Below are 23,356 nucleotides of genomic sequence, written 5' to 3'. Positions count from 1 at the left end.
TAAGACACCCAGGATTTCTACAGTCGGTGTTTGAGGGAAATGTAGGTGGTAAGAATGGTAGGGATAGACCACGGCACGAATATGACAAGCAGATTAGAGCAGATGTAGGATGTAGTAGTCATGTAGAAACGAAAAGTTTTGCACAGAATAGGAAGGCATGGTAGACCACGGCACGAATATGACAAGCAGATTAGAGCAGACGTAGGATGTAGTAGTCATGTAGAAATGATAAGGTTAGCACAGAATAGGATGACTTGGAGGTCTGTATCAAATCAGTCTATGGACTGATGACTCAAACAACAATAGCAACAACAACTGGAAGAAAACATCTAGCAACTGCCAAGTCAATGGTTAAGTATTCTTGGGCCATTCATTGCCATAATGAATGAAAAGGAAAAAAGGAGAAATCTTCATATCCAGAGCAAACAATACATACATTTTCAAGTTTTAAAAACAAGTTACATCCTAACTCACATTTTAAATGCAAGTTACATCCTAATTAATAAGAACCAAGGTAAACAGAAACAAAGATCCTGATCAATAAACTCAACTAACCCTCTGGACTCTATTTCCAATAGCATCCCCCGCAGGTCCAATTTAAAACCAGGTGAAAATGGAAAAAACATGTTTATTCTATACAATAATTAACAATTTGAAAGAAATTTGTGCAAAATGTTATACTGTCAACCAGTCGACAACACTTGTATCAAGATTTTTTTTTGTGTGTCATTGGGTCTTTTCAGAAGCATTTGTTGGGGATGGAGACATGAGTTCCTTGGATAGGTTCCTTAGAAAAATAACTGACTACCACCCATCAATTTCCAGTCTCAACATACGGCACAATCCTTGGCTTTTTGTCCTCTCAGGCATCAGTGATATATAATTTCCTTTTGAGATGAAAAATCACCAACAAAATCATTACTATTACATAACTGATTGTAAATTCTGTACATAGTAAATGCCATGTTACTGCAGAACATAAACATTATTTCACATATGATGTATTACCAGAGATAAAAATTCAAAATCAAAACCATTTCCCGTAAATTTACAAGAAATTTAATCTTAAGTTATATGAGACCAAGTCTGACACAGGACATGAGCGGTGTATGTCGAACTGAGTCCAACAATGGACCCCAATGGGTTAATAAGATTATTTAGAACTTACCGTGGAGACTTTGGTTTCTTCGGCTTGTCATCTACCCCAGGCATTCCAAGTGGATCAATTGGTTCTAGTACCCCAAACTCCCCCATCTCATTTGGCTCCATTTGAGGAGGTAGAGGTAACATATTTTCATCAAGTTTTTTCCTACTTTTTTTCCTCGGTGCTTTACCTCTGACTTTTCCTGTTGTACTTGTCACCTGTAATAATCCATTTCTTGAATATAAAAGATACACTCTTTTCAATAATATTTATTTGCATACAATAAATAATTTAAATGACTAACCTGAGACACACTGTCCAATAGACTTGTTCCAAATAGAGAATCTGACAAAATGCAATGTGCTCCACCCATGCACTGCCCACTTGCCTCATGACGTCGAACAAGATCTAATCTCTCCTGAAGACGAGCGATCTATGGGAGTGGGGAAAAAAAAAAAAAGTTTTCTACACAACTGAAAACTACCACAAAATTATTGATAACAAGCACACGACATAGCATCGAGGATAACATCCTCCTCCTCCTCCTAATGCCACCACCACCACTAGTAGTAGTAGGGGGAGGAGGAATGGATTATTTCAAACAGAAGAATTTTTAATTTTAGACCTTCATTTAGGGGCAGAAAATATTGGCTTACAATTTAAGCAGTAAAAATTATATTACAAATATTCTACAAGGCAACTGCTAGACTGACACACACAATGTGCATAATTGTTAAAGTCACAGCGCAGGGCTAGCCAGGCCACCGCAGTTGTCTGTGAATACATGGTGGAGTAATTTCACTATCCCAAAGCAAGAGAAATGTCAAAACGACGAACGGTTCACATACTGACCCCACTACCTGTTCACAGAGATGCAGCACACTGTTAAAAACAGTGCGAAAAAATTGAATGTTGACCGACATAGTAATCACTCCGCAAAGCAGTAAGCCGTCGGTGACAAATGCTCAAACGTCATAAGGATGATGCACGATGAAATTAGAGACGTGAACGTAACTACTTACACATAGTCCAAGTGAGGATCTGTCCTGTAACGGGTTATGGACTACCGGTGAATTGTATAGTCCTAGCCGTCTGAGCACAAGGAGGGCCAGGACTCAGAATATGTCCGAGACGCCCACTCCCATTCCATAGCAACTGGTATCCCGACTCTCAGGACCACTTACTAGGCCACTCAGCCGTTGCCCATGGACCTCATAGGGCATCCAAGCACCTTCCACTCTCATCTCTTAGTTGTCATTTTTAGGCATGTAAGTGTTCCCTGTATTTGATTTAATATTGCATATCGAAGGATACTCGTCAGTAAACTCTTTCAAGATTAAAATTATTGTACATATTGTACATTGTAAAAGCATAAGACAATTGTATTTAGCTTACTATAAGTTCCAATGTTTATAGTTTTAATTCTTGACCTTAAGATTAATATAGGCTGAAGATGCCCGTAACTAGGGCGAGACATGTCCCTAACTGGTGTTTTTAATTCATGTAGAATTTAATCACTAAAAATATATATTTGTATTGAAAAGGTGGATACAGTAATTTTAATCTTGAAAGAGTTTACTTACTGTATCTTCAATACGGAACAAAATGAGATTAGTTACTTGGATACTCATCACGTTTCCACGTTCTGATGTGAATTCACCGCCACTGCATCATTTTCTATTTCCTTAGTCATATTATTAACACGCTAGGTGCCACGTGACACCATATGGTGTCACATTGGTCTTCAAATTAGAGATGGCGTGACGCCATATGGCGGCACACAGGTCTTGAAATCAGAGTTGGCGTGACGCCATACGGCGGCACAGCAGAGTTTTGGGCGATGCGTTGTAGAAAATCAGCTGTGACATCTATGCGCGTAAAATTGGTACTACGTGAAGTGCGAACTACAGGGTCTATTCCAGCTACGTATTGCTACTATGTGCCACCATATGGCGCTACAGTATTCTTCCAAAACCACTGACTGGCCCGTGATCATTCTTACAAGTGAAAGCACCCCAGGTATTGTTTTTTCTTCGTTTACGAGAGAATTATCATTCTGTTTGTATAGCTGTGCAAGAATATAAAGAAATGGAAGATATTGGTAATATTATTGGTAGAAATGGTGACTTACTAAGACAAGAATTAGTGAATCGGATATTTGTGAATTACTTATTGATTTTGATGGAGAGAAAGATTTAAGTGTTAATGACAGTTAATATAACGCTAGTGACAATGAGTGCCCTGACAGCATGATGAATGTATCGAGTGATATGGAAGACAGTGGCGATACTGATAGTGACATTATAGGTGGGGACGATGCTGGTGCAAATGGTGTGCACAATCATGTGAACAATGATGACTGAGGTCCTTGTGTAGGGACACAGAAAGATATTCCATTTACAAGACAGGAGCGTCTAAATCTTCAAATTGATACTTCTTCAGCCACAGGAGCACGCACATCAAGAATTTTGAATCGGTCTACAACTAAGCCTCAAAAAGAATAAAGAGCAGACCTGTGGCCACATGACCCTTTTAGTCTCCTTCTACAGGAATTACGTGTGGATGTTCTCAACTCTTCCCATCCACAGATGGTCCAACACATAGTACCAAACCACAATCCGTGTCCGCGCCTACGTCGCCCCTTTTCAGTCACCTCTTACAACAAGCAGGGTATACCGGGGGTGTATTCCTCATCTGCGCCCCCCACCCACAGGGGGGTAACAATATGTAATGTAATAGAGGACTTGTTTTGCATTTCAGCAGGTTTTCGTAAATATTGTGTTAGTTTGAATTATCATAAAAATTTGATATTTGAAATTTGTGACAGGTTCTGGACCTTCGAAACGTTCCCCACTCTACTTTGGTGTTTGGCCGCAGCGCGTGACCTTGAGTGTGCCGCGTAGTCACCGGGAGCTGGCGGCTTTCTTCTACAGATCTGTTCGTCTGCGAATTCAAGCCTTTTTGATCTTCGCAAGTTGATTGTTAATGTTGTGACTTTGTGCAGAACATAATGTGATGTCGTGTCTTTGTGCCTAACAGAGTGAAAAAACTGACCTACAACATTCTTAAACATTTTACATGTTTTTTATGGCTGATGATGACCTAGACTAAGGTCGAAACCGGTCCCATTCAAATAGAAATGTGATTGCTACGTTTCTTTCTTTTGAGTATTGAATAGGTTGAACCTCCTTTCCAGTTATTTAATTTTTAACATCAATAATTTCAATACGGAACAATGAAATTTTTATCTTTAAATACATTCCATATAAAACATCAAAAATTCTGTGACACCATATGGCGTCACGCTATATTTTTTTTTTTGCTAGGGGCTTTACGTCGCACCGACACAGATAGATCTTATGGCGACGATGGGATAGGAAAGGCCTAGGAGTTGGAAGGAAGCAGCCGTGGCCTTAATTAAGGTACAGCCCCAGCATTTGCCTGGTGTGAAAATGGGAAACCACGGAAAACCATCTTCAGGGCTGCCGATAGCGGGATTCGAACCTACTATCTCCCGAATGCAAGCTCACAGCCGCGCGCCTCTAAGCGCACGGCCAACTCGCCCGGTACGCTATATTTTATGCTTAGTAAAAATTGATGTGACACCATATGGCATCACACATGACCTTGGTATGATGAGAAAGTTTACTTAGTACATCAAGATTATATACACAGCCTACAAGACGTATAATTGCTGTGGCACCAGCGGAATACTATTGAAATTATGCCTGGCACCAGTGGAATAGTGCGCTAAAATCGGCTTGGCACTCAACGTGTTAAGTGTCTATATTATTTACTATTTCCTCATTCACATTTTATTAACATTTATTTTTATTATTATTTTTAATTTGTTATTGTGTACGCGTAGTTCTCGAATCTACCGTCACTACTTCTTCTTCTTGTTTTATGACCGCATAGAATCACTTTAGTCAGTCTATCATTCAGTTCTCTTTCAAGGGATTATTCGGGATTTGCTGTCCTCCCGCTACTTCTTCAGGCGCTCCAATCTTCGTGCCATTCCCTCGGACAAAAATGTGCGTGTTTTTGGTTTGTTTCGCGAAAGGTACAGTTTATTATGTACTTTTCTTTTAAAAAATAGAGGAGAATGAGAAAATTGGAGATATTTTCATGTGATAACACTATACATAACCTCCTTTCAACTACACAGAAACAAATTACAGAATTTTGCCCTAAAGGGAGCTCTTTGACGAGGAATAACCCACAACGCCAATTATTACGGATTTGGATGATCACTGAAAGTTCTAAACGCTGGCTAAACAAAAAGTTCTTGAGATTCTGAAAAGGACTGAATCGAATAAAAATATAAAAATAAAAAAAGAAACCACCACCATGTCGCATGCTGATGAGTATTTAACGACCGTCTTCCCAACGCATCAGTGCTGCGGATTATGGGTTTTTCACTCGGGACACAAACCAGAATGAATAATTCAGTAAATCTTTATATACAAAGCACTCAAAATGTCAGGAAAGAGGATTCCAAAACAAACTTCTAATGGACACAATGGCAGAAAATAAGGTGATGTGTAGCAAAGTAGGAGGAAACTATTGTGGAATGTACTGGAGCAAAGTATTTGAAAGAGAACTTATGGAAAGACAGAATGTAACGGCATGGTTTGATACACTACCCTACCTAGAGGTAGTCTGGAAAAAGGAAGTGACAAAGAAGTGCAATTTTTTTGCCTTTTCTTTTAAATTGCTGCCAAAAATCAGGAGGGAGAAAAGACTCAAGTCAAAATAAATTTTCTGCAACAATGTCATAAAAAGAAGAAAACTGCAAAGAAAAAATATACCTCAATAGACAGCCCGCAGGCCAGAAACAGCCCAGAGAGATATTTCTGCTGACCCGTCATGAAAATGTCAGAAATGACAGAAAAATAAGTTTGAATCATTCGAGGGAATGTAAATAAATGTTGACATCAGATTTCTACTTATCTTTAAACTAACCACTTTTGGACAGGTAGTTGCTGAAATATTTGCAAAACCAAACCAAATCTCTCAATCACTGAATAATGCAGTAAATCATCATGTACAGTCTTTCAAAAAAATTGTGCACATGGCATTGTGCAAGTATTTGCAGGTATATGAATTAACGAGTTAACAGTGCCTCTAATGGACTTTTTGTGAATAGTTACTTGTAGCAACAATAGTTATTGATGTTAGGTGTGCTCAAACGAGTCTTATCTTGTGTATATATAACGATTAAATAAGTTTGGAAACAACAGTTTAATCATCATAGCTTCCCATCGAATTCCATATCGTTCACCAAGTTGTTTCCAAGGAGTCCCTCACCTGTCAAATATGAGTGGATGACTGTTACTCCAATAGGTGTGAGGCTTACTTAAAACATTCTGAGCGTGCTTGGTGAAAATTCTGTGGAGAAGGATGCTACCTTTACTTATATGTAGTCCAAGCGAGGATCTCTCCTCTAAAGGGTTAGGGACCACTGGTAGATTGTCCTAAGCACAAGGAGACCCACGACTCAGAAAATGTCTTGATATGCCCACTCCCGTTCCATAGGCACCTGGTATCCCAACTCTCAGGACCACTTATTAGGCCGCTCAGCCACTAGCCATGGTTCACAAACTAGAACGTGACTACACACCATAAACCATTACTTTTTTTTTTTTTCTTTACAGTGGAAGCAATTTCTTTTCAATTTCATCTTAGTTAATTTACTACTAGAATTTTCAGTCTGTCAAAACTAATTTATGATTATATAATTCTTTTACAAAATACCTGAAAAAGAATATTTTAAACAACAGGTTATACCTGAAAAGGAACATTTCTAGAAATCTTTTTCAGGTATAATCTGTTAAAAGTTTTATTTTTCAGGCATTTTCTATTTTTAAAAAGACTTAATCATAAGTTAGTTTAAATAGACTGAAGAACCTAACAGTTCTAGAGAAGTAGGCTTAACATAAATCAGAATCTCTAGTTGTATTTCCCCTTTAAACAATTATCACATTATGGTTCTATGCTGGATCACAAAAAATTCATACGTTCAAGCGAAGGAGGATGAACGGGCCATCAAGTTATTTATCAGAGTTATTCTAAACCATGGCTTAATGAAAAGTCATCAATTATAACTTACATCAAACGTATGTAATTCTACACAGATGCCCCATAGAGAGAGGAAAAGATCAGCTGAAATAGCATTCTATATTTGACAGAAGAGTGTAAATTAACATTTACCTTTTCTTGGTTCTGAGGAGCAGGAGGCATGCAGTACAGCTCCTGGAGCTGTTGTTGAAGTGCTGCCATCTCCTGTTGGTGACTGATAGGAGACTGATAGACCGCAGACAAGCCGAGTCCATGAGGTGGATCATACAGGCCTGGAGGAGGACCAATCAACGGCCCCCCGTTGGGTTCTCCATCAAGTCTGCTGTTATATGGAACAGGAACAGCACTCGGATTCATCATTTCATCTATATTACTTGGATCCTGGTATGGAATACTGGCACCGTTGGCAGTGGCAAAATCAGGAAAACCTTGTCCAGTTGTCGGTACACCTACACTGGGTGTTGGCAATGGTAACATATTACTGCTTACACTAGAGGCCTTCAAATCCATACCTGAAGGTGGCAAAGGCTGTGAAACATCGGGTTCCAAAGGCTGCGAATGTGTGATGTTATCGAGATCAGAAGTTTTAGTATTTGGCGTACCAGACAGAGGAGGAGGAATGTGAGAATTCATACTACTATTATCTCCTCCGCTATTTACATTTTGAGTCCTGTCATTAGCAGCGAACTTATCCCCTAATAATTGTGATGATGAACCATTAAAGTCCGATTGTGACACACTAGTGTCACTGACTGTGTTTGACGCAGTCACCGAACTGGACAGAGAAGTCAAACCTATATCATGTTGCCCTACTCCATCTATCGATGACTGAAGAGACTTGGTGGACTCTAACATTCTTGACTCTGTTGTATGAGGAACATAAGGTGGTATTCCTTGACTTGCTTGTGGTTCTAACATATTTATTCCACCATTAATGGTAACAGGAGGTCTTGGAGGCTGATGAGGCCACTGCTGTGGTGATACGGGCATTCTTGGACCTATTGCTGGAGATACTGGCGTACCCTGTTGATGTGGAGCGAGAGAAACACGCGGCTGATAAGCAGGATAATCAGTTGAATTGCCAGATACAGGTGGCATGACCATTTGCTCCAACTGCTGCAAGGTACTTTGTTGTGAAAATGTTGGCACAGACATAGAAACTGGAGATGAAGTAGCTGACTTGGGAGTTAGGGCTGTAGCTGGCCGAGGTGATAAAGTAGGCTGTTGGGAGTGTGGATGAGGAGAAAGGGTACTAGGTTTAGCAGGAGACATCACTGGACGAGGAGACATCTGCTGAGGTTGACTTGGTCTAGGGGACATCTGAGGACGAGGAGACATCTGTGGAGAAAGTTGTGGAAATGGGGCTCGATACTGAGGACTTGCACCTCCCATAGGTTGATTATGTTGCTTTTGAGCTCCCACACCATACTGGTTAGAACCACTACCAGTAGATACTTCAATCCCTATAGGTCTTGGCAACTGTTGGTGATTGATAGCACCAGAGGACTGTCCATATCCTGGATGGCTCATTTGTGTCTGCTGTTGCATATGACTATACGAATTTTGCTGTGGAGTCTCCAATTGCTGTTGAGAATACTGAACATGATGTGGCATTCTGTTATATCCACTATACGACTGGCTCATAGGACCAGCGGTATTGGAACCTGGGTACACAATGCCTTGGGAACCTTGGGGGTAACATTGTTGCTGCTGCTGCTGCTGTTGTTGTTGTTGTTGAGAAATGTTCACAGTGGACTGCATTCGCTGTTGCTGAGCTATTGGGTAGTTTTGATGAGGCTGCATCATTGAACCCATTATACCTTGCTGGTTAGTAGAATACTGTTGTTGTTGCTGTTGTGCTAATTTCTGTTGAGCCCCAATGGTATCCTGTTGATGAGGGTAATTAACGTGCTGGCGATAGCCACCTTGGTTTATTTGGTTGTAGTGTCTTATATTACCAGGATAGTTTGGAGTATTATTCCAACTCTGCATCCCACCCCCATCCAAGTTCAAGCTTTGCTGTTGTTCCATTGGGTACATGTTTTCAGGAGGGCAGTATGGAGCATACTGGCTTGAAGGTGCTTGAGGGTGAGGTGGTCGTCGAATATCATGTTGGGGAGCCATTGATCTGACATGACCTTGATACCCACCAACAGAATTGGGAGGACACATTGGTCTAGTAGTATTGTCGTAACCACCTTGGTTTTGATGAAATAAATTCTGGGAAGAGGGATCTAGGTGGTTAGAAGGTGTAAATTCTCCACCAAAAGAAGCAAGTTTCTGAAGAGGAGATTCTTGCTGCAAACTGGACATCTGATGCCCATATGTTGGTTGAACATACCCAGTTCCAGAAGCAGTAGCATCTCTCGATGTACCTGTCACTGATGGAGGGGCTGGATCAAAATTGTCAGCTCCCAGCTCAGCTAAGCCATCCAGCATACTACTCCCAACATCCTCTCCAAATAAATCATAGGAATCCATTTTAACCATGCAACTATCCTGTAACTTGTCTTGATAATTTGGACCTGCCCCCTAGCAGAGTATCATCTATACAAGTTGCCATTGTCAGAATTTTCAATCCACAGGTGAGAAGGGAGTGAATATGATCTGAAACAACAAAAGAAAGACTGAGCTGAAGAAGAAATAAATATTAGCAGAACACAAAGGAACAAATTTCAACTAGTGAGGCTCCTCTTCAACAGTGGGCTGATATCTGGATTAGATCAAAGGGGAAAAGCTATACGCTTATGTATTAAATGTAACATAGTCGCCATAGCTTTTCCCGACTGAGCTAACCTAGCTTGTACAATTACTCCTGCAACAAAAGCCTATGAAAAAAACACGAAATATTACAATTGCACAGAAAACAAATCACAGAAAACATGGAGGTATTCAATTCAATAATTACATGAAAAAACTGGAATCAATTTTTAAAATGTAATATTATAAGATATAAGACTCATTCATAAAAAAAGAACATGATAAATATGCCACAAGAGAAAAATAGTAGAGCTGCACTGCCAACTTGCATTAGCTGTTTTGAACATCTTACAATCTGTGTATTGTTTCAATTAATAAATTATCACTCAGAGTTAAACATACAATAATGCAAACTTATTTAAGTTTCATTATATCTTGTATTTAATAAGACATCAGTGGATAAATAATCTACTGCATACAACCACATTTTAAAAGTTAGAAGCACTCGTCGTTTCTATAGGCAGAAAGACAGGTCAAGTATCTAAACACATTTTCAGGCTGATCCTTCACTGTTTACAGAACACAAGCAATTCAACACAATCTAAAACATAATTTACATATATATCATCTCTGAGCGCCAAGGGATGATTTTTTATTCCTCCGTGATCTCGCTGAAAGTGCCAGGAATATTTCATCCCTCGTGCAGACTCGTTTACAAACCGTTGTAGTTCTTCCTTTTCCACTAGATGGTAGCACATATCAGTATATTCTTATCAAGGAAGGTGTGTAGTCTCCAAATTTACCACTAGGAGCTGCATAAAATTGTTTTCGCGCAAGGAACATTTAAAAATGTGAAGGTCATGTCCGCACATGTCAACAGTGATGGCCAACCTACGGGACGACGTATCTACAAACGATGATGATCTAACTGCTTACATTTATAGTTTAGGGAATAACGATTATGTCCGAGTCAAAAAGTGAACTGGACTTCATAATAGTGTTGAAAACACTTCTAGTGAGGTTATAGTCAGTGAGAGTGGTTCTGAAAACTATTTTGTAAGTGAACACCGTCAATTGCCGACGTTCGAGATAATTCTGAAAGTAACGAAGATTTCCACGGTGATATTGGTATTAACAATATCACACACTGCCATTATTTAGTGAAGGTACCTGTGGTAATGATTTACCATACCACCCATCTCACCCACTCGAGTTACCGAGACCGAAACATGCCCCTCCTCATGATGCTGAACCTGTAGCTTATATTTTGATTTTTATTGCATATTAACGCTCCAAATAACATAATTTTATCCAAAACGACAGTCAAGAGTCTGTGGTACAAGAAATACCGTCAGATAGTGAGTCATACTGATTTTTAGAACTACATATTTGCCTTAAATTGTGGATTTTCATTCAATGTATTTTAAATTTGACTTATTTTAACTAGAAATGATTTTAGTATCAAGTGCCACTAATGTAAGGAACATTCCTTTTATATGGTAGAAAAAAGATTCACTGAGAATGGGTGTAAATCGAGTGTGATAATTTTTTTTCTAGAGTTGCAAATCGGACAAAATATGGGTGGCACTCTTGACTAGTACCTAACTAATACGCGCGGCACTGAGAGGGTTAAGCCGAACTGTACCTCACAAATTATTTTCCTTCTTTACTCAGTCCATCTTAGTACAAGTGGTGTTTATACTGAAAAAAATCAATAAACCATACTTTTCACTATAGACATAGATATTGGCATATTCTCAAATCCTACGACCTAACCAGGAATGTCTACACACTGTGGCAATGAACAGCAAGTGTTTCATATCTTTCATAACCACTACGTCTTTTCGAGAAAAATGTGTGTTTTATTCGGACATCACAGCAAGAGGAAGAGTTCTTGCGCAGAGAACACATTTTAGTCTCCGCATAAGAAACATGCATTGATACACAATACAGGGGTTATTCATGAATAACAAACCATAACAAGTTTTACTCGACAACAAGAAAGGAAACACTGAGCGAGTTGTCTGTGCGGTTAGGACAGCATAGCTGTGAGGTTGCATTTGGAAGATAGCGGGTACAAATCCCATCAGCAGCCCTGTAGACTATTTTCTGTCATATCAAATTTTCACACATGGCAAATGCCGGGGCTGAATCTTAATTAAGGAAATGACTGCTACCTTCCCCATCTTAGACCTTTCCCAAACTTCTGTCTGTGAAAACCTTTGATATGTTAGTGAAACAATGAATTAAATATATTTTGGATCCACCTTTTCAATACAATAATAGTTTACATGAATTATATCACATGCCATTCACAAAAGAATGGTACTAGTTTCGACACTAATTCTGTATCATCATCAGCCAATCATGTGAAGGTGCAATTTAATTTGCACATGATATTATGTGGAGCCATTAAAAAAATATATAGTTCAGGCAAGAAAATATTATTATTCTGAAACTACTACCATACACGCTCCACATCCAGACTACAAGATCGAAGCAGATGACAAATATTCACCTTGTGATAAGGCTTTTGAAGTGGGTGACTGTACTTGAAAATACAGCAAAAAGAAACATACAAAATATTATGTTTGTACTGTAACTGAAAGCAATGGTGATATTTATTTGTAACCAACTTTTGCAAGTGCAACGAAGTTAAACTGACAAAAGGAGAGTGCTTTTTAAATGTAAGTGAAATCAAAAGAAAATTACCGGTGACTCGTTTTATTCATGGGACATAGTATTTTGATGTGTATATACCAAAAGAAGAATGAACAATTTTTTTTCATTTAATTATATTCTTTTCTGACCAAGCTCCCATTCAAGCAGTAGGTTACTTAAGCATCGAATGTTCAGTTATTTTTAAATATTTTACTTCATTTTACATTCACGGTTATTAGTGTTATATGAATGTGTGACAATTCATAAAAACACTTTATTAAGTAGGCTACATATCAGTACCAGTATCTGTAGTTATTAGAGATGGGAGTTACTCTGTTCCATTGCAGTAAGCTGTTCCATAAATATTATGTTCCATCCGAGAGCCTAATACAAAAGTAACTGCCTCAGCGAAACCAAGGGAGCTCCTGATTGGTTAATGGATGTTAGACTGCAAGCAAGGATGGCAGCTAGACTTAAGCGCGCACTCTTGCGCAGGAGTGAGCGATACATTTGTAACCGCTTAGAGGCAGTAGTGACATTACTACACTACTGTTACTTGTCAGCCGGTTACAGAATTACAGATATTCATTAGCTGTCTCAAGAGCGCTGTATTAGGTTTACAAGAGGTAATACATACAGTTGTGTAGTTTCTCGAAACAGTTCCGCGTGGTCTTTCAAGTTAATATTTCGTGATTTACATTATGCTGTACGAGATGAGTAAACGACAGAAGATGAGCCCTCTGTGGTCTTATTTCACTGTCACAGATGATGTAAATAAATCTGCCCAGTGTGATTTATGTGGGCAAAAATGTAGTTACAGGGAACGGTTTCTAACTTGAAGAAACATATTGAAAGAAGGCACCCAACAATAAATATTTCCGTGTTAAACCCTCAAAACTCTATCAGTGCATGTGGGTCTGATAATGTTCATAGTACTCAAATATCAGGTCCTGGAAAGCCATCACAAGTGCCACCTCGTGTACCTATCACTCCTCCTGAATCTTCAACATCACCTGCAGCTCGTGGGGCAGTGAAGCAACAGTCGCCGTCATCATTTTTGCCAGTGCAAAGAAAAATGAGTCATGTACAGAAAAAGAAGCTGGACAAGCTACTATTACAGTTGTTTACCGTGGATTTTCAGCCTTTTTCTATATGGAAGATGAAGGTTTTGCAGCGTTTTGTACTGGATTAAACCCTGCCTACATTTTGCCTGATAGGAAGACTATTTCCTCATCACTTGTTCCAGCAGCATATGAACAGTGTATGACAGTTGTTCGTGAATATTTAATGTCGGCTTCCAACGTCTGTTTAACTACAGACTCCTGGACGTCTAGGAATTCAGAGAGCTACTTAGCTGTCACTGCACACTTCATAAATGAAGATTTCGAACTTGAGTCAATTTTGCTGGGGTTTTGTAGAATTACCTGACATATACAACACTGAACAGTATACAGTATATGACTAAAATGTTCTCCCCAAAAATTTGTCAACCGGGTAGCAGGAATGAGTAGCCGGGCAGGGTAAACTATGTAAACAATAACATTTCAATGTATTCCCCTCTGGGCATTAACAATAATATCAGGCAGTAAACATTAACTATGCATTGAAACAGATACAGGTATTACTGGAGAAAGTAAAACATGTAGTGGCGTATTTTAAGAAAAGCACGACGGGCATGGAGAAGCTACTGACAGCACAAAAGAACACGGGTTCTTTTCATCCCAAGAAACTTATTCAGGAATGTTCAATTTTGCCTCATAGCCACACAAGTGTTAATTTAGCTGCTGAAATTAGGTGTATTTCAGACAAATTTCATTTGTCCGAAAAAATTGTAGCCGTTGTAACGGACAACGCATCTAATATGAAAAATGCTGTTTGTAAATGGACTTCAATGGAAGCACTTTCCCTGTTATGCGCACACTTTAAATTTAATAGTCCAGGATGCATTGAAACAGATACAGTTATTACTGGAGAAAGTAAAACATGTAGTGGCGTATTTTAAGAAAAGCACGACGGGCATGGAGAAGCTACTGACAGCACAAAAGAACATGGGTACTTTTCATCCCAAGAAACTTATTCAGGAAGCCCCCACGAGGTGGAATTCCACCTACCATATGTTACAAAGGTTTGTGAACTAGAGGACGCAGTAAAAACGTCAATAGCTCTCATAAATAGAGGTATCCCGGTCCTTTCGCAAGAGGAATGGACATTTTGTAAGGAACTCTGTACTGTTCTCAAGCCATTTGAAGAGGTTACACTCATAATGAGTGGCCATAAGTATGTAACAGGCAGCCAAGTACTTATTTTGACAAATGGCCTCACAAATGTTTGCCGAAAACTGTGAATTGAGCCCTTCAGTGAAACAGTAATCGGCGTTGTAAACAAATTATATGAGGGACTCACCACAAAATTCAAAAATCTAGAGAACAACGAAGCGATTGCCTTATGTACGTTTCTGGATCCAAGGTTCAAGTTACTGGCATTCACAGACAAGACTGCAGGAGAACTAGCAAAGAAGCGTGCAATCTAACTGCTATCAAAATTAAATAAACAAGAGCAGGTTATAGCTAACGCAGATGATGGTAAACAAGTTCCGGAAAGAGATGACAATATGAGTGAATTCTCTATTTGGACTGATTTTGATAAGGTGACATCTTCGAGAAAACCCACAGGTAGGTTGATATGATGGTGATAAATAATAATAATAATAATAATATTAATAATAATGAACACCTATGAGACACATTATTATAATCGTTCTTTTCTTTATTAGGTACACCATTGTCAGCTGCTGCCATTGAAATTAACCGCTACTTGGATGACGAATTGCTGCACCGAAGTCGGGACCCACTACAATGGTGGAAGGAGAACTGTTACCTCTATCCAACTTTATCAAACTTGGTCAGGCTGAATTTCAACATTCTTGCTACCTCTGTGCCCTGCGAAAGATTATTCTCTAAAGCAGGCCAAGTGATAAACGATCGCCGAACACGCTTAAGCTCAAAGAACTTGGACAGGATTTTGTTTTTAAACATGAATTCCTACCTATTGCGTAGAGTATAGACTAATCTTCTCCTAAAGTATTGCAGCTCATGTTGGGTTTTAATTTGTAGTTTTATAAATGAAATAATAATCATGAATTAACATAAATTACTCGGGTATTCTTTGCTTATCTATCACTATGCTGTATATATGTAATAATGTGCATGATGTTAAAAGGTCATTTAACTGGTTCCTGTTTTGACTACGTAGTAGTAGTTCTAGGAATGTAAATGGGTCACTGCAAACATTTCTTGGAATAGTGAGTGACGACCAGGTGAAAGGGATGGAGGTAGTGGAGAAAGCGAGAGGGAGATAGAGTACCGCTATTTACGTACTGGTTAAGGGCTGCATGAGGCAGCAGGGGGTTAACGACTATTCATCCCAAAAGCTGCCCTGTACCTTGTATTAGGTTACATTTATATCCTAATACTGCAACCTAATACTACACTGTAACGGATACAGTGGAACATGATACAGGAAAGTAACCGTTTGTCCCATCCCTAGTAGTTATATACCTTATTGTTGTTGTTATTATTAGTAGTAGGAGGAACGAAGCTTGTAGTTTTACGTGACCGATAATCTTGCTATCATAAGAAACGGGAGCTGTTTTTTTTTACGCAAAATCCAAACTACTGGACGTGACTTTCACCTCGAAAATCACACATGCATTAATTGGGACTTGAACCCAGTCCATCTTGATGATTCAAAGCAGCTTGACTGCTGCACCATCACACACCTTCTTTATTATTAATTACTGCGATATTAAATATACATTTTATAATTCAGTTTGATACGGAGTTTAAGACTTATTAGCCCCACGTCATATCGCCGTAGCACTGATTCGCATGTGTAATCCCGCGACGCTGTCAAGTAAACATGCGACAATCGCGTTTTAACTGTATTACGCAAACATTACGCTACTTACACATTTGGATTTTTTTTTTTTTTTTTTGCAAAATGTACCTTTGTCCTTCTTGACATTACCAAATAAAAGTTACAATTCGCAGACTTCACATACGTAACTTAGGTATGTGAAGTTAAAAGTCTGTTCCATATTAACACCAATCGCTATGTTTAAAAGTTTATAAAATCGCATACATCACATACAATGAAATTTGTGGAGGTTGCTAAGTATCATCTAGACATTTTGCATAAATCTCAATTTGTTTAGATGGTAAGTTTCATATGTACTAATGTAAACACGCGACGCCAGGAATTGGCTTTCAGTGAAACTAACACGTGTGGAGCATTCCTACATACATATATGTATGTATTATATGGGGCACCTATATCGGAATTCTTATCATCAACTGAATGATAGCCCAAGGCATCATCTTCTAACCACGTCTATAAGATTTTTCCAATATAACACACGAGAGAAAAGCAGTAAACAAATGAGAAAATTAAGGTCAACATCTGGCTAGCTTAGTTCAGCATGCTAGTGCCATCTAATGAGGAAATCATATAACTTACTATAATCTATCAGCTTCATTGTCCGTATTGATAAATTAAGAATGCAAGTATGAAGAACGAGATTTCCACCTAATCAATACTTTATTACAAAATGTTTAAAGTTATCTACATTGAAACGGTACTGGTTTCGACCTGTAAAAAGGTCATCATGAGCTGTTGGTGAACCTGCTTAATAGCGATTGTACGTAAAACATTACTAAAACTAATGTAACAAGAATATTCTTGTTTCAATGTAGATAACTTTAAACGTTTTGTAATAAAGTATTGATTAGGTGGAAATCTCATTCTTCATACTTGCATTCATATAACTTATTCAAGCTTGAAAATACATACTCTTCCCTTGGACTTGCCTTTGGGAGAGACGACCCAATCGTAACAGGCTAAAAATGAGTGATGGATAATTATCAGCTTCGGAAAAGATTAGGGCATATTCTGTTAAAAGTGACGCACAGTTCTTGTGCTGGGGGAGCTGTGATTAGTGGGCAACCAGCAACCAATATTATGATATTTGGAATAATAAATATTATGACCCTAACAGGAAAGTCAGAAGAATTGATTGATTTTATGGAGAAAAAGAATGTTGCGATGATGGGACTGAGTGAGGTCATGTGGAAGGGAAAGGGAGTTAAGAAAATGAGTAGAGGGTACACCCTATAATGAAATGGACGTGAAGCAAAGTATGGAGTAGGATTGATTGTTAGCAAAACCCTGGATGAAAATGTGGATAAGGTAGACCTCGTCAGTGACAGAATAATCAGAGTACGACTGAGGACGTAAGGAGGAGTGAAGGATTTCATCCAGTACATGCACCCTACACTGGAAACAATGAGGAAAATATAGAGGAATTTTTGGAGACACTTTAGGAAGAAATCACCAATGTACAGGGTCTTTTTTTAGCTGGTTCCGCAGCACCACTCAGAGTACGGCACGGCTGGCTCAATGACACTTTGTCGCCAGTCGGTATAATGCACGCTTTTCCTCCCAACTAATCACAGCAATTCACACTTAAAGAAATCCATTTCTAGTGAAATATTAGTCTAAAACCTACCTGGCATTACATTTCATGTTCAAAACGTTGTCCCTCAGCTGTCAAACACGCCGGACACCTCGTAAATTAAGTTTGCAGACACTTCGTGAATCTCAGCTTGTGTGATGTTCGAAATAACTTGTGTAATGTTCTCTTGTGTGAGAACATACACTTTTCCCTTCAGCATCCCCCACAGGTAATAATCACAGGGATTTAAATCAGAAGACCTAGGGGGATAATTAACCACACAATCTTCGAAAACTTCCCGCATTACCTCCATAAATAAAAAAAATAAATAACTTACTGTTATTATTCCAATTACCTTCATAGACCGATTAGCAGTGTGTGCCGTCACATTATCTTGAATAAAGTAACCATTGCCCCTTTCTTCCTCTGTCAGCTCTTGAAAGAATGGTCTGAGAATGAGGTCTATATATCAATCAGCATTTATTGTTTTCCGGAGAAATATAGGCCTATAATTCTACGAGCATTCATTGCGCACCCACCTCCTATTTTTACATCATGAAGCGGACATAAATGCAGCTGGTGGCGATTTTCTGCACACCAGTAGCGATTGTTTTGACTATTTACATAGCCACTTAAGAGTAGCCATGCTTCATCATTATTAAATAAAAGTTCTGGGTCAACATACCCATCGTGAACTGACTGAAGCAACCAGTTACAATACTGAACCGTAGCGAAACCCGCGGGTCCTCTTAAATATTGGGCAGGGGTGGATTTGTACGGTTTGGCTTTTAACAGTTTTGTTGCTTTGTGGCCAGAAGATAATGACACATTAGCTTGTACGGTGAGACACAACAGGGATTTTGTTGGAATTCTTTCCAAAAGAGCTATTTCGTCAAGCTGTACCTCTGTTAAAACAGTTCGTCTCCTGCGTGATTTCTTGTTAAGAACGGACCCGGTGGAGTGGAATTTAACTAATTTACGCACTATACTCCTATGGGGAGGGAGAATAACAGGAAATTTGTGAATGAATCAAAAACGGCATTCTGTATAAGAAGAATGCTTCGCATAGCACAACACAATCAACACACACTGTTCTACTGTATACATCACTCGTTAAACTCACGATTAGTATTCCTACAAAAACTACGCTATTTTAAAGCGAACGCATTGAACATGCTACCAATACTGCAGATGTTGAACTGAACAATTGCTGTGAAGCAATGGTTATCACTAGCATACTGCATTAGATCATCTTAGCCGGTCATGAAGCAATATATCTCTCGGCAAATGTCACACCCAGCCGTGCTATCGCCTTCTCTGCACGTTCCCGACACATGGAACAAGCCATAAAAAAACACCCCGTAGAAGAGAGAGTCATGGGGGACCTCAAAACGCAGGGTGAAAATGATATTTGTGGAGAAGTGACTGGTCCCTTTGGATACGGAAAAAAGAAACTGTGAGGGAGGTAAGTTGATTGATTTTTGTGAGAGAAAGAAATGATTGTGGGGAACGCTTCGTTTAGAAAGAAGAATCGTCCACACATCACTAGATATGGCTGGAGGGGGAGAAGGACAAAAAAAAACAGTTAAAGATTACTTTTATTGGTTATGAAAGCAAATCGTAATCAGTTAATGGATGTAACAGCACTACCAGGTGATACGTTAGATGGAACCCATAAAGTAGTGGTAGCAAAATTGAAAACAGGTAATTGTGAGAGTTAAAGAAACAAGACAGAAATAAATAATGTTATTGTTTTTATGCCCACTACCTTTTCGGTTTTCGGAGAAAATAAAATAAAAGTACAGTATGGAAATTCAAAGATAAAGCAACACAGCAGAAATTCCAGCACAAATTAAAACAGCACATCCCTATAACTGAAATGGAAAGTGTAGAAGAAGAATGGAACAAATTTAAAAACACATTCGTAATCTGTGCAGAGATGATTTGTGGCAGAACTTCAGAAAGAGCCGGAAAAGGAGACACCTTGATGGAATGGAAAGGTGAAGGAGGTTGTTAAACAAAAGAAGCATGTGTACCTGGAATGAAACATCTGGGCCCTGTTTCATAAAACATCTTTCACTAATATTATTGGTAAGAAACCAATAATATTAACTAATAATATTAGCATTATGTTTCATAAAAGTATTAGCTAATAATATTAGTTATTAGTTTACGAGTCAAAATTATTAGTAGATATTCCTAATAATATTAGTAAATTGTTTCATAGACAACATGACTAATAAAAGTTACTCATATTATTAGGATTATTTCCATGAGTGTATTTTGACTCATATTTCATATTATTAGTGAAACCAAAGTGAGCGGTATTTTAATATTTTGGCATAAAATCATAAAGATCACTGAAATGGTCGATTCTGATACAAATTAGTGATAAGGAACGAGTGTAGGTATTCACCGTTCAATAAATGTTACGTCAAAAACAGACTGTGCTGACATGTAACAAACATATGAATACCGGTACAATGGGAGATTTAGGTTAGATTACATAACTTTTGAGTATTTGCTTGATAGGATTAGTAGGTAAAGAACGTTCCACTGGAAGGAATGAAGCATAACCTTAAAATAGCAGCTTTGCATTGCACTCCACCGGTTGGTAGTGATACACAGTATCATTGTGTTTCTCTAGTGCAGTTCTGCTCGGACACTCCAAGTATCTTTTAAAATCTTGGCTTATACCACCAGTAAACCAAGATGATGCTGGTGATGATTATTGTTTTAAGAGGAAGTAGGCTACAAATAGGCAACCATCATCTATAATAACACTAATCAGATAGAAAAATGGAAAGGATCAGACATTTTGAAAAATGAAGGTATCGGCTAAAGAAAGAGAAGGGCCACGAAGGGCGTGAAAATGAAAGACTCTCTCGGCCTCGCAACCTAATACTGTCAGGGTCGGAAAAGAACAAGAGAGGTCAGAAGGGTAGATGAAAATGAGCCTGACAAAAGTAAGTTGAAGCAATGGCAGGACTCATCTCGCCAACACACACTCCCAAGTTGAGAGCCCTGGGACCCCTTTTAGTCACCTCTTACGACGGGCAGGGGATATCGTGGCTGTTATTCTACTGCCCCCACCAACAGGTGTAGTAAACAAAGATTTTGCTAGTCCATCTCAACAGAGATTTTTAAGAGCACAAGAAATAAAAAGTAAAAGGAACAAGGAGAGTTATAGTGTGAAAAAGGCTGTGAATAGTTGACGCTTTATCTCAACCACTTTCCACAAAGAAATTTTCTTCTCTCACATTATTTTCACTTCTTTTATCCATTTTCATATGTATCGACGTCAGAACAACGCAAATCTAAAGTGAGCGTTTCAACATGTGGATTAATAGTCGGTTGTAGTCAAGCATTAGCCTACTGCTAGGAACAAACCCAAACCAAGAACATATGCAACAGACTGATTCTAACCTCCATTTGTATCAGCTGCCTAATGAACTAATATTATTAGTGAAGATATTTTATTAGTCATGTGTAAATCTTTATGAAACAGAATTTGGTTAACGAATACTTATTTTTATGAGTTCTAATATTATTAGTTAGTTTTATGAAACACGGCCCTGGCACTAGGCTTGTGTCGTATCACACACCTGTCAATGTCGTATGTTATGTACATGTTATGTGAACCTATTAGACTGATTCTGATGGTTTGGTCAGCTTCCGCTTCGAACGCTAGTGCTGTGCCACATCCTGGGAGCCATCTGGTGGCGAATGAACGTACCATTTCCACTTCTGTTATAACGTCTAAATTTAAAGAGTCATTGTTTAAGAAGCCTTTCTCGTGGACGGTCGAGACGCAGAGCACAGTTCTCTGCGAAATGTTAAGAATTTCACCTTATTTTCTTGACATGGCATAAGCCCAAAAGCCTATACAGTACCATGCCTATAAATACGGGCCATGAAAGCATCAATGCCAACATTATTTTACATTTTTATAATTATTATTACTATCGTTATCGCATACCGATTGGTTTCGTTAGTAATTTCACTGAAGAAATTATCGGTAAAAAGCAACTGAGAAACTAATTCAGTCTCTGGATGCATACTCCCGGTGATTTGCAGTAAGAAACTGCTGTAAATGGCAATTTCTTGAAATCTGGAACTGTTGATTTATAACTGCACCAGCCGTCAGTATCAGCTACGTGTTGGGTTACGGTACACATGTTGACCATCGCTAGTTCACTTGTAGGCACCGTCAAATACAATCAGATATATTCTTTAGGGTACAAGGAAGGAGTAGAAGTCTGAAAATACTGGGGTTTTTTAGAATTACCTGACATATACAACACTGAACAGTATACAGTATATGACTAAAATGTTCTCCCCAAAAATTTGTCAACCGGGTAGCAGGAATGAGTAGCCGGGCAGGGTAAACTATGTAAACAATAACATTTCAATGTATTCCCCTCTGGGCATTAACAATAATATCAGGCAGTAAACATTAACTATATAACTGAACTATTTTAGTGTTATCACGAACAAGACATAACAGTATTTTGAACTTCTGGTGTTCTACAGCTTATCCATCATCATTTAACACTAGAACTTATCACTCTGTTGCTTTGTAGTGCCAAACGATTTGAAACGTCAAGCGGAATACAGAGCTCACATGCGATTCTGCACTACTCCAAATACCGCTCGCACACAACACCATGTGATAGTCAAGCTAAACATCTGAACTCCGATCTAACTGACGCAATTATGCTGGCAATAATGAAGATTTGTCACTTAAATAAACCGTTTTACAGTATTTACACTTTAATTTGGAGCATCCATTGACTCAAATATGCATTAATATTATGAAACTAGCATATGTCTAGGGTACGCTACCTGGGTGGCCTATAAAAAAAAGGTTCTAGGGAGAACACTGGACTAAGAGAGCACATGGCGACCATGTTTGTTTGCTATAACTCAAGCCTTCGTGTGCGTGAGTGGAGTGGACACAGCCGATGGCTACAATGCCATGTAAATAACAGATTTTTGACTGGCTGTCAAATAGTATCTGGATTCTACATAGTTCCATGCTGAACCAAAAGATAGCAGTGCAGTATAGCATTGTGTATTTTGTCGGCTAAGAGACGGCAGATGAGCAGTGGGCGACCGGATAGGGAATAACATAATGTCGGGCCTCACCCAACAGACGAGGGTTAAGGCTAATGTCTCAGTATTTGCACTTTCTTAGAAAAGTAACTATCTGCAGTGGTGCTTGCTCTACCGCAATCCATAATAACACACCATGAGCTGTG

General features: G+C 38.7%; 1 protein-coding gene across 5 annotated transcripts in view; it reads right to left on the bottom strand.

Annotated features, from left to right (window-relative positions):
* Positions 1-23,356, bottom strand: part of LOC136877494 (chromodomain-helicase-DNA-binding protein 6) — a 703,291-nt gene that overhangs the window by 653,524 nt on the left and 26,411 nt on the right. For all 5 annotated transcript variants that reach the window (XM_067151592.2, XM_067151593.2, XM_067151595.2 and 2 more), the window contains exons 2-4: positions 7,358-9,832; positions 1,449-1,577; positions 1,169-1,362 (exon numbers count right to left, since the gene is read on the bottom strand). In XM_067151592.2, the coding sequence (XP_067007693.2) occupies positions 1,169-1,362; positions 1,449-1,577; positions 7,358-9,715 (2,681 nt within the window). In that variant the 5' untranslated portion in view covers positions 9,716-9,832. The remainder of the gene's footprint in view (positions 1-1,168; positions 1,363-1,448; positions 1,578-7,357; positions 9,833-23,356) is intronic.

This window comes from Anabrus simplex, chromosome 7 (assembly GCF_040414725.1).
Source record: "Anabrus simplex isolate iqAnaSimp1 chromosome 7, ASM4041472v1, whole genome shotgun sequence".
Classification (NCBI taxonomy): Eukaryota; Metazoa; Arthropoda; class Insecta; order Orthoptera; family Tettigoniidae; genus Anabrus; species Anabrus simplex.
Note: the sequence above shows the minus strand (reverse complement) of the source record. Positions and strands in the feature narration are given on the sequence as shown.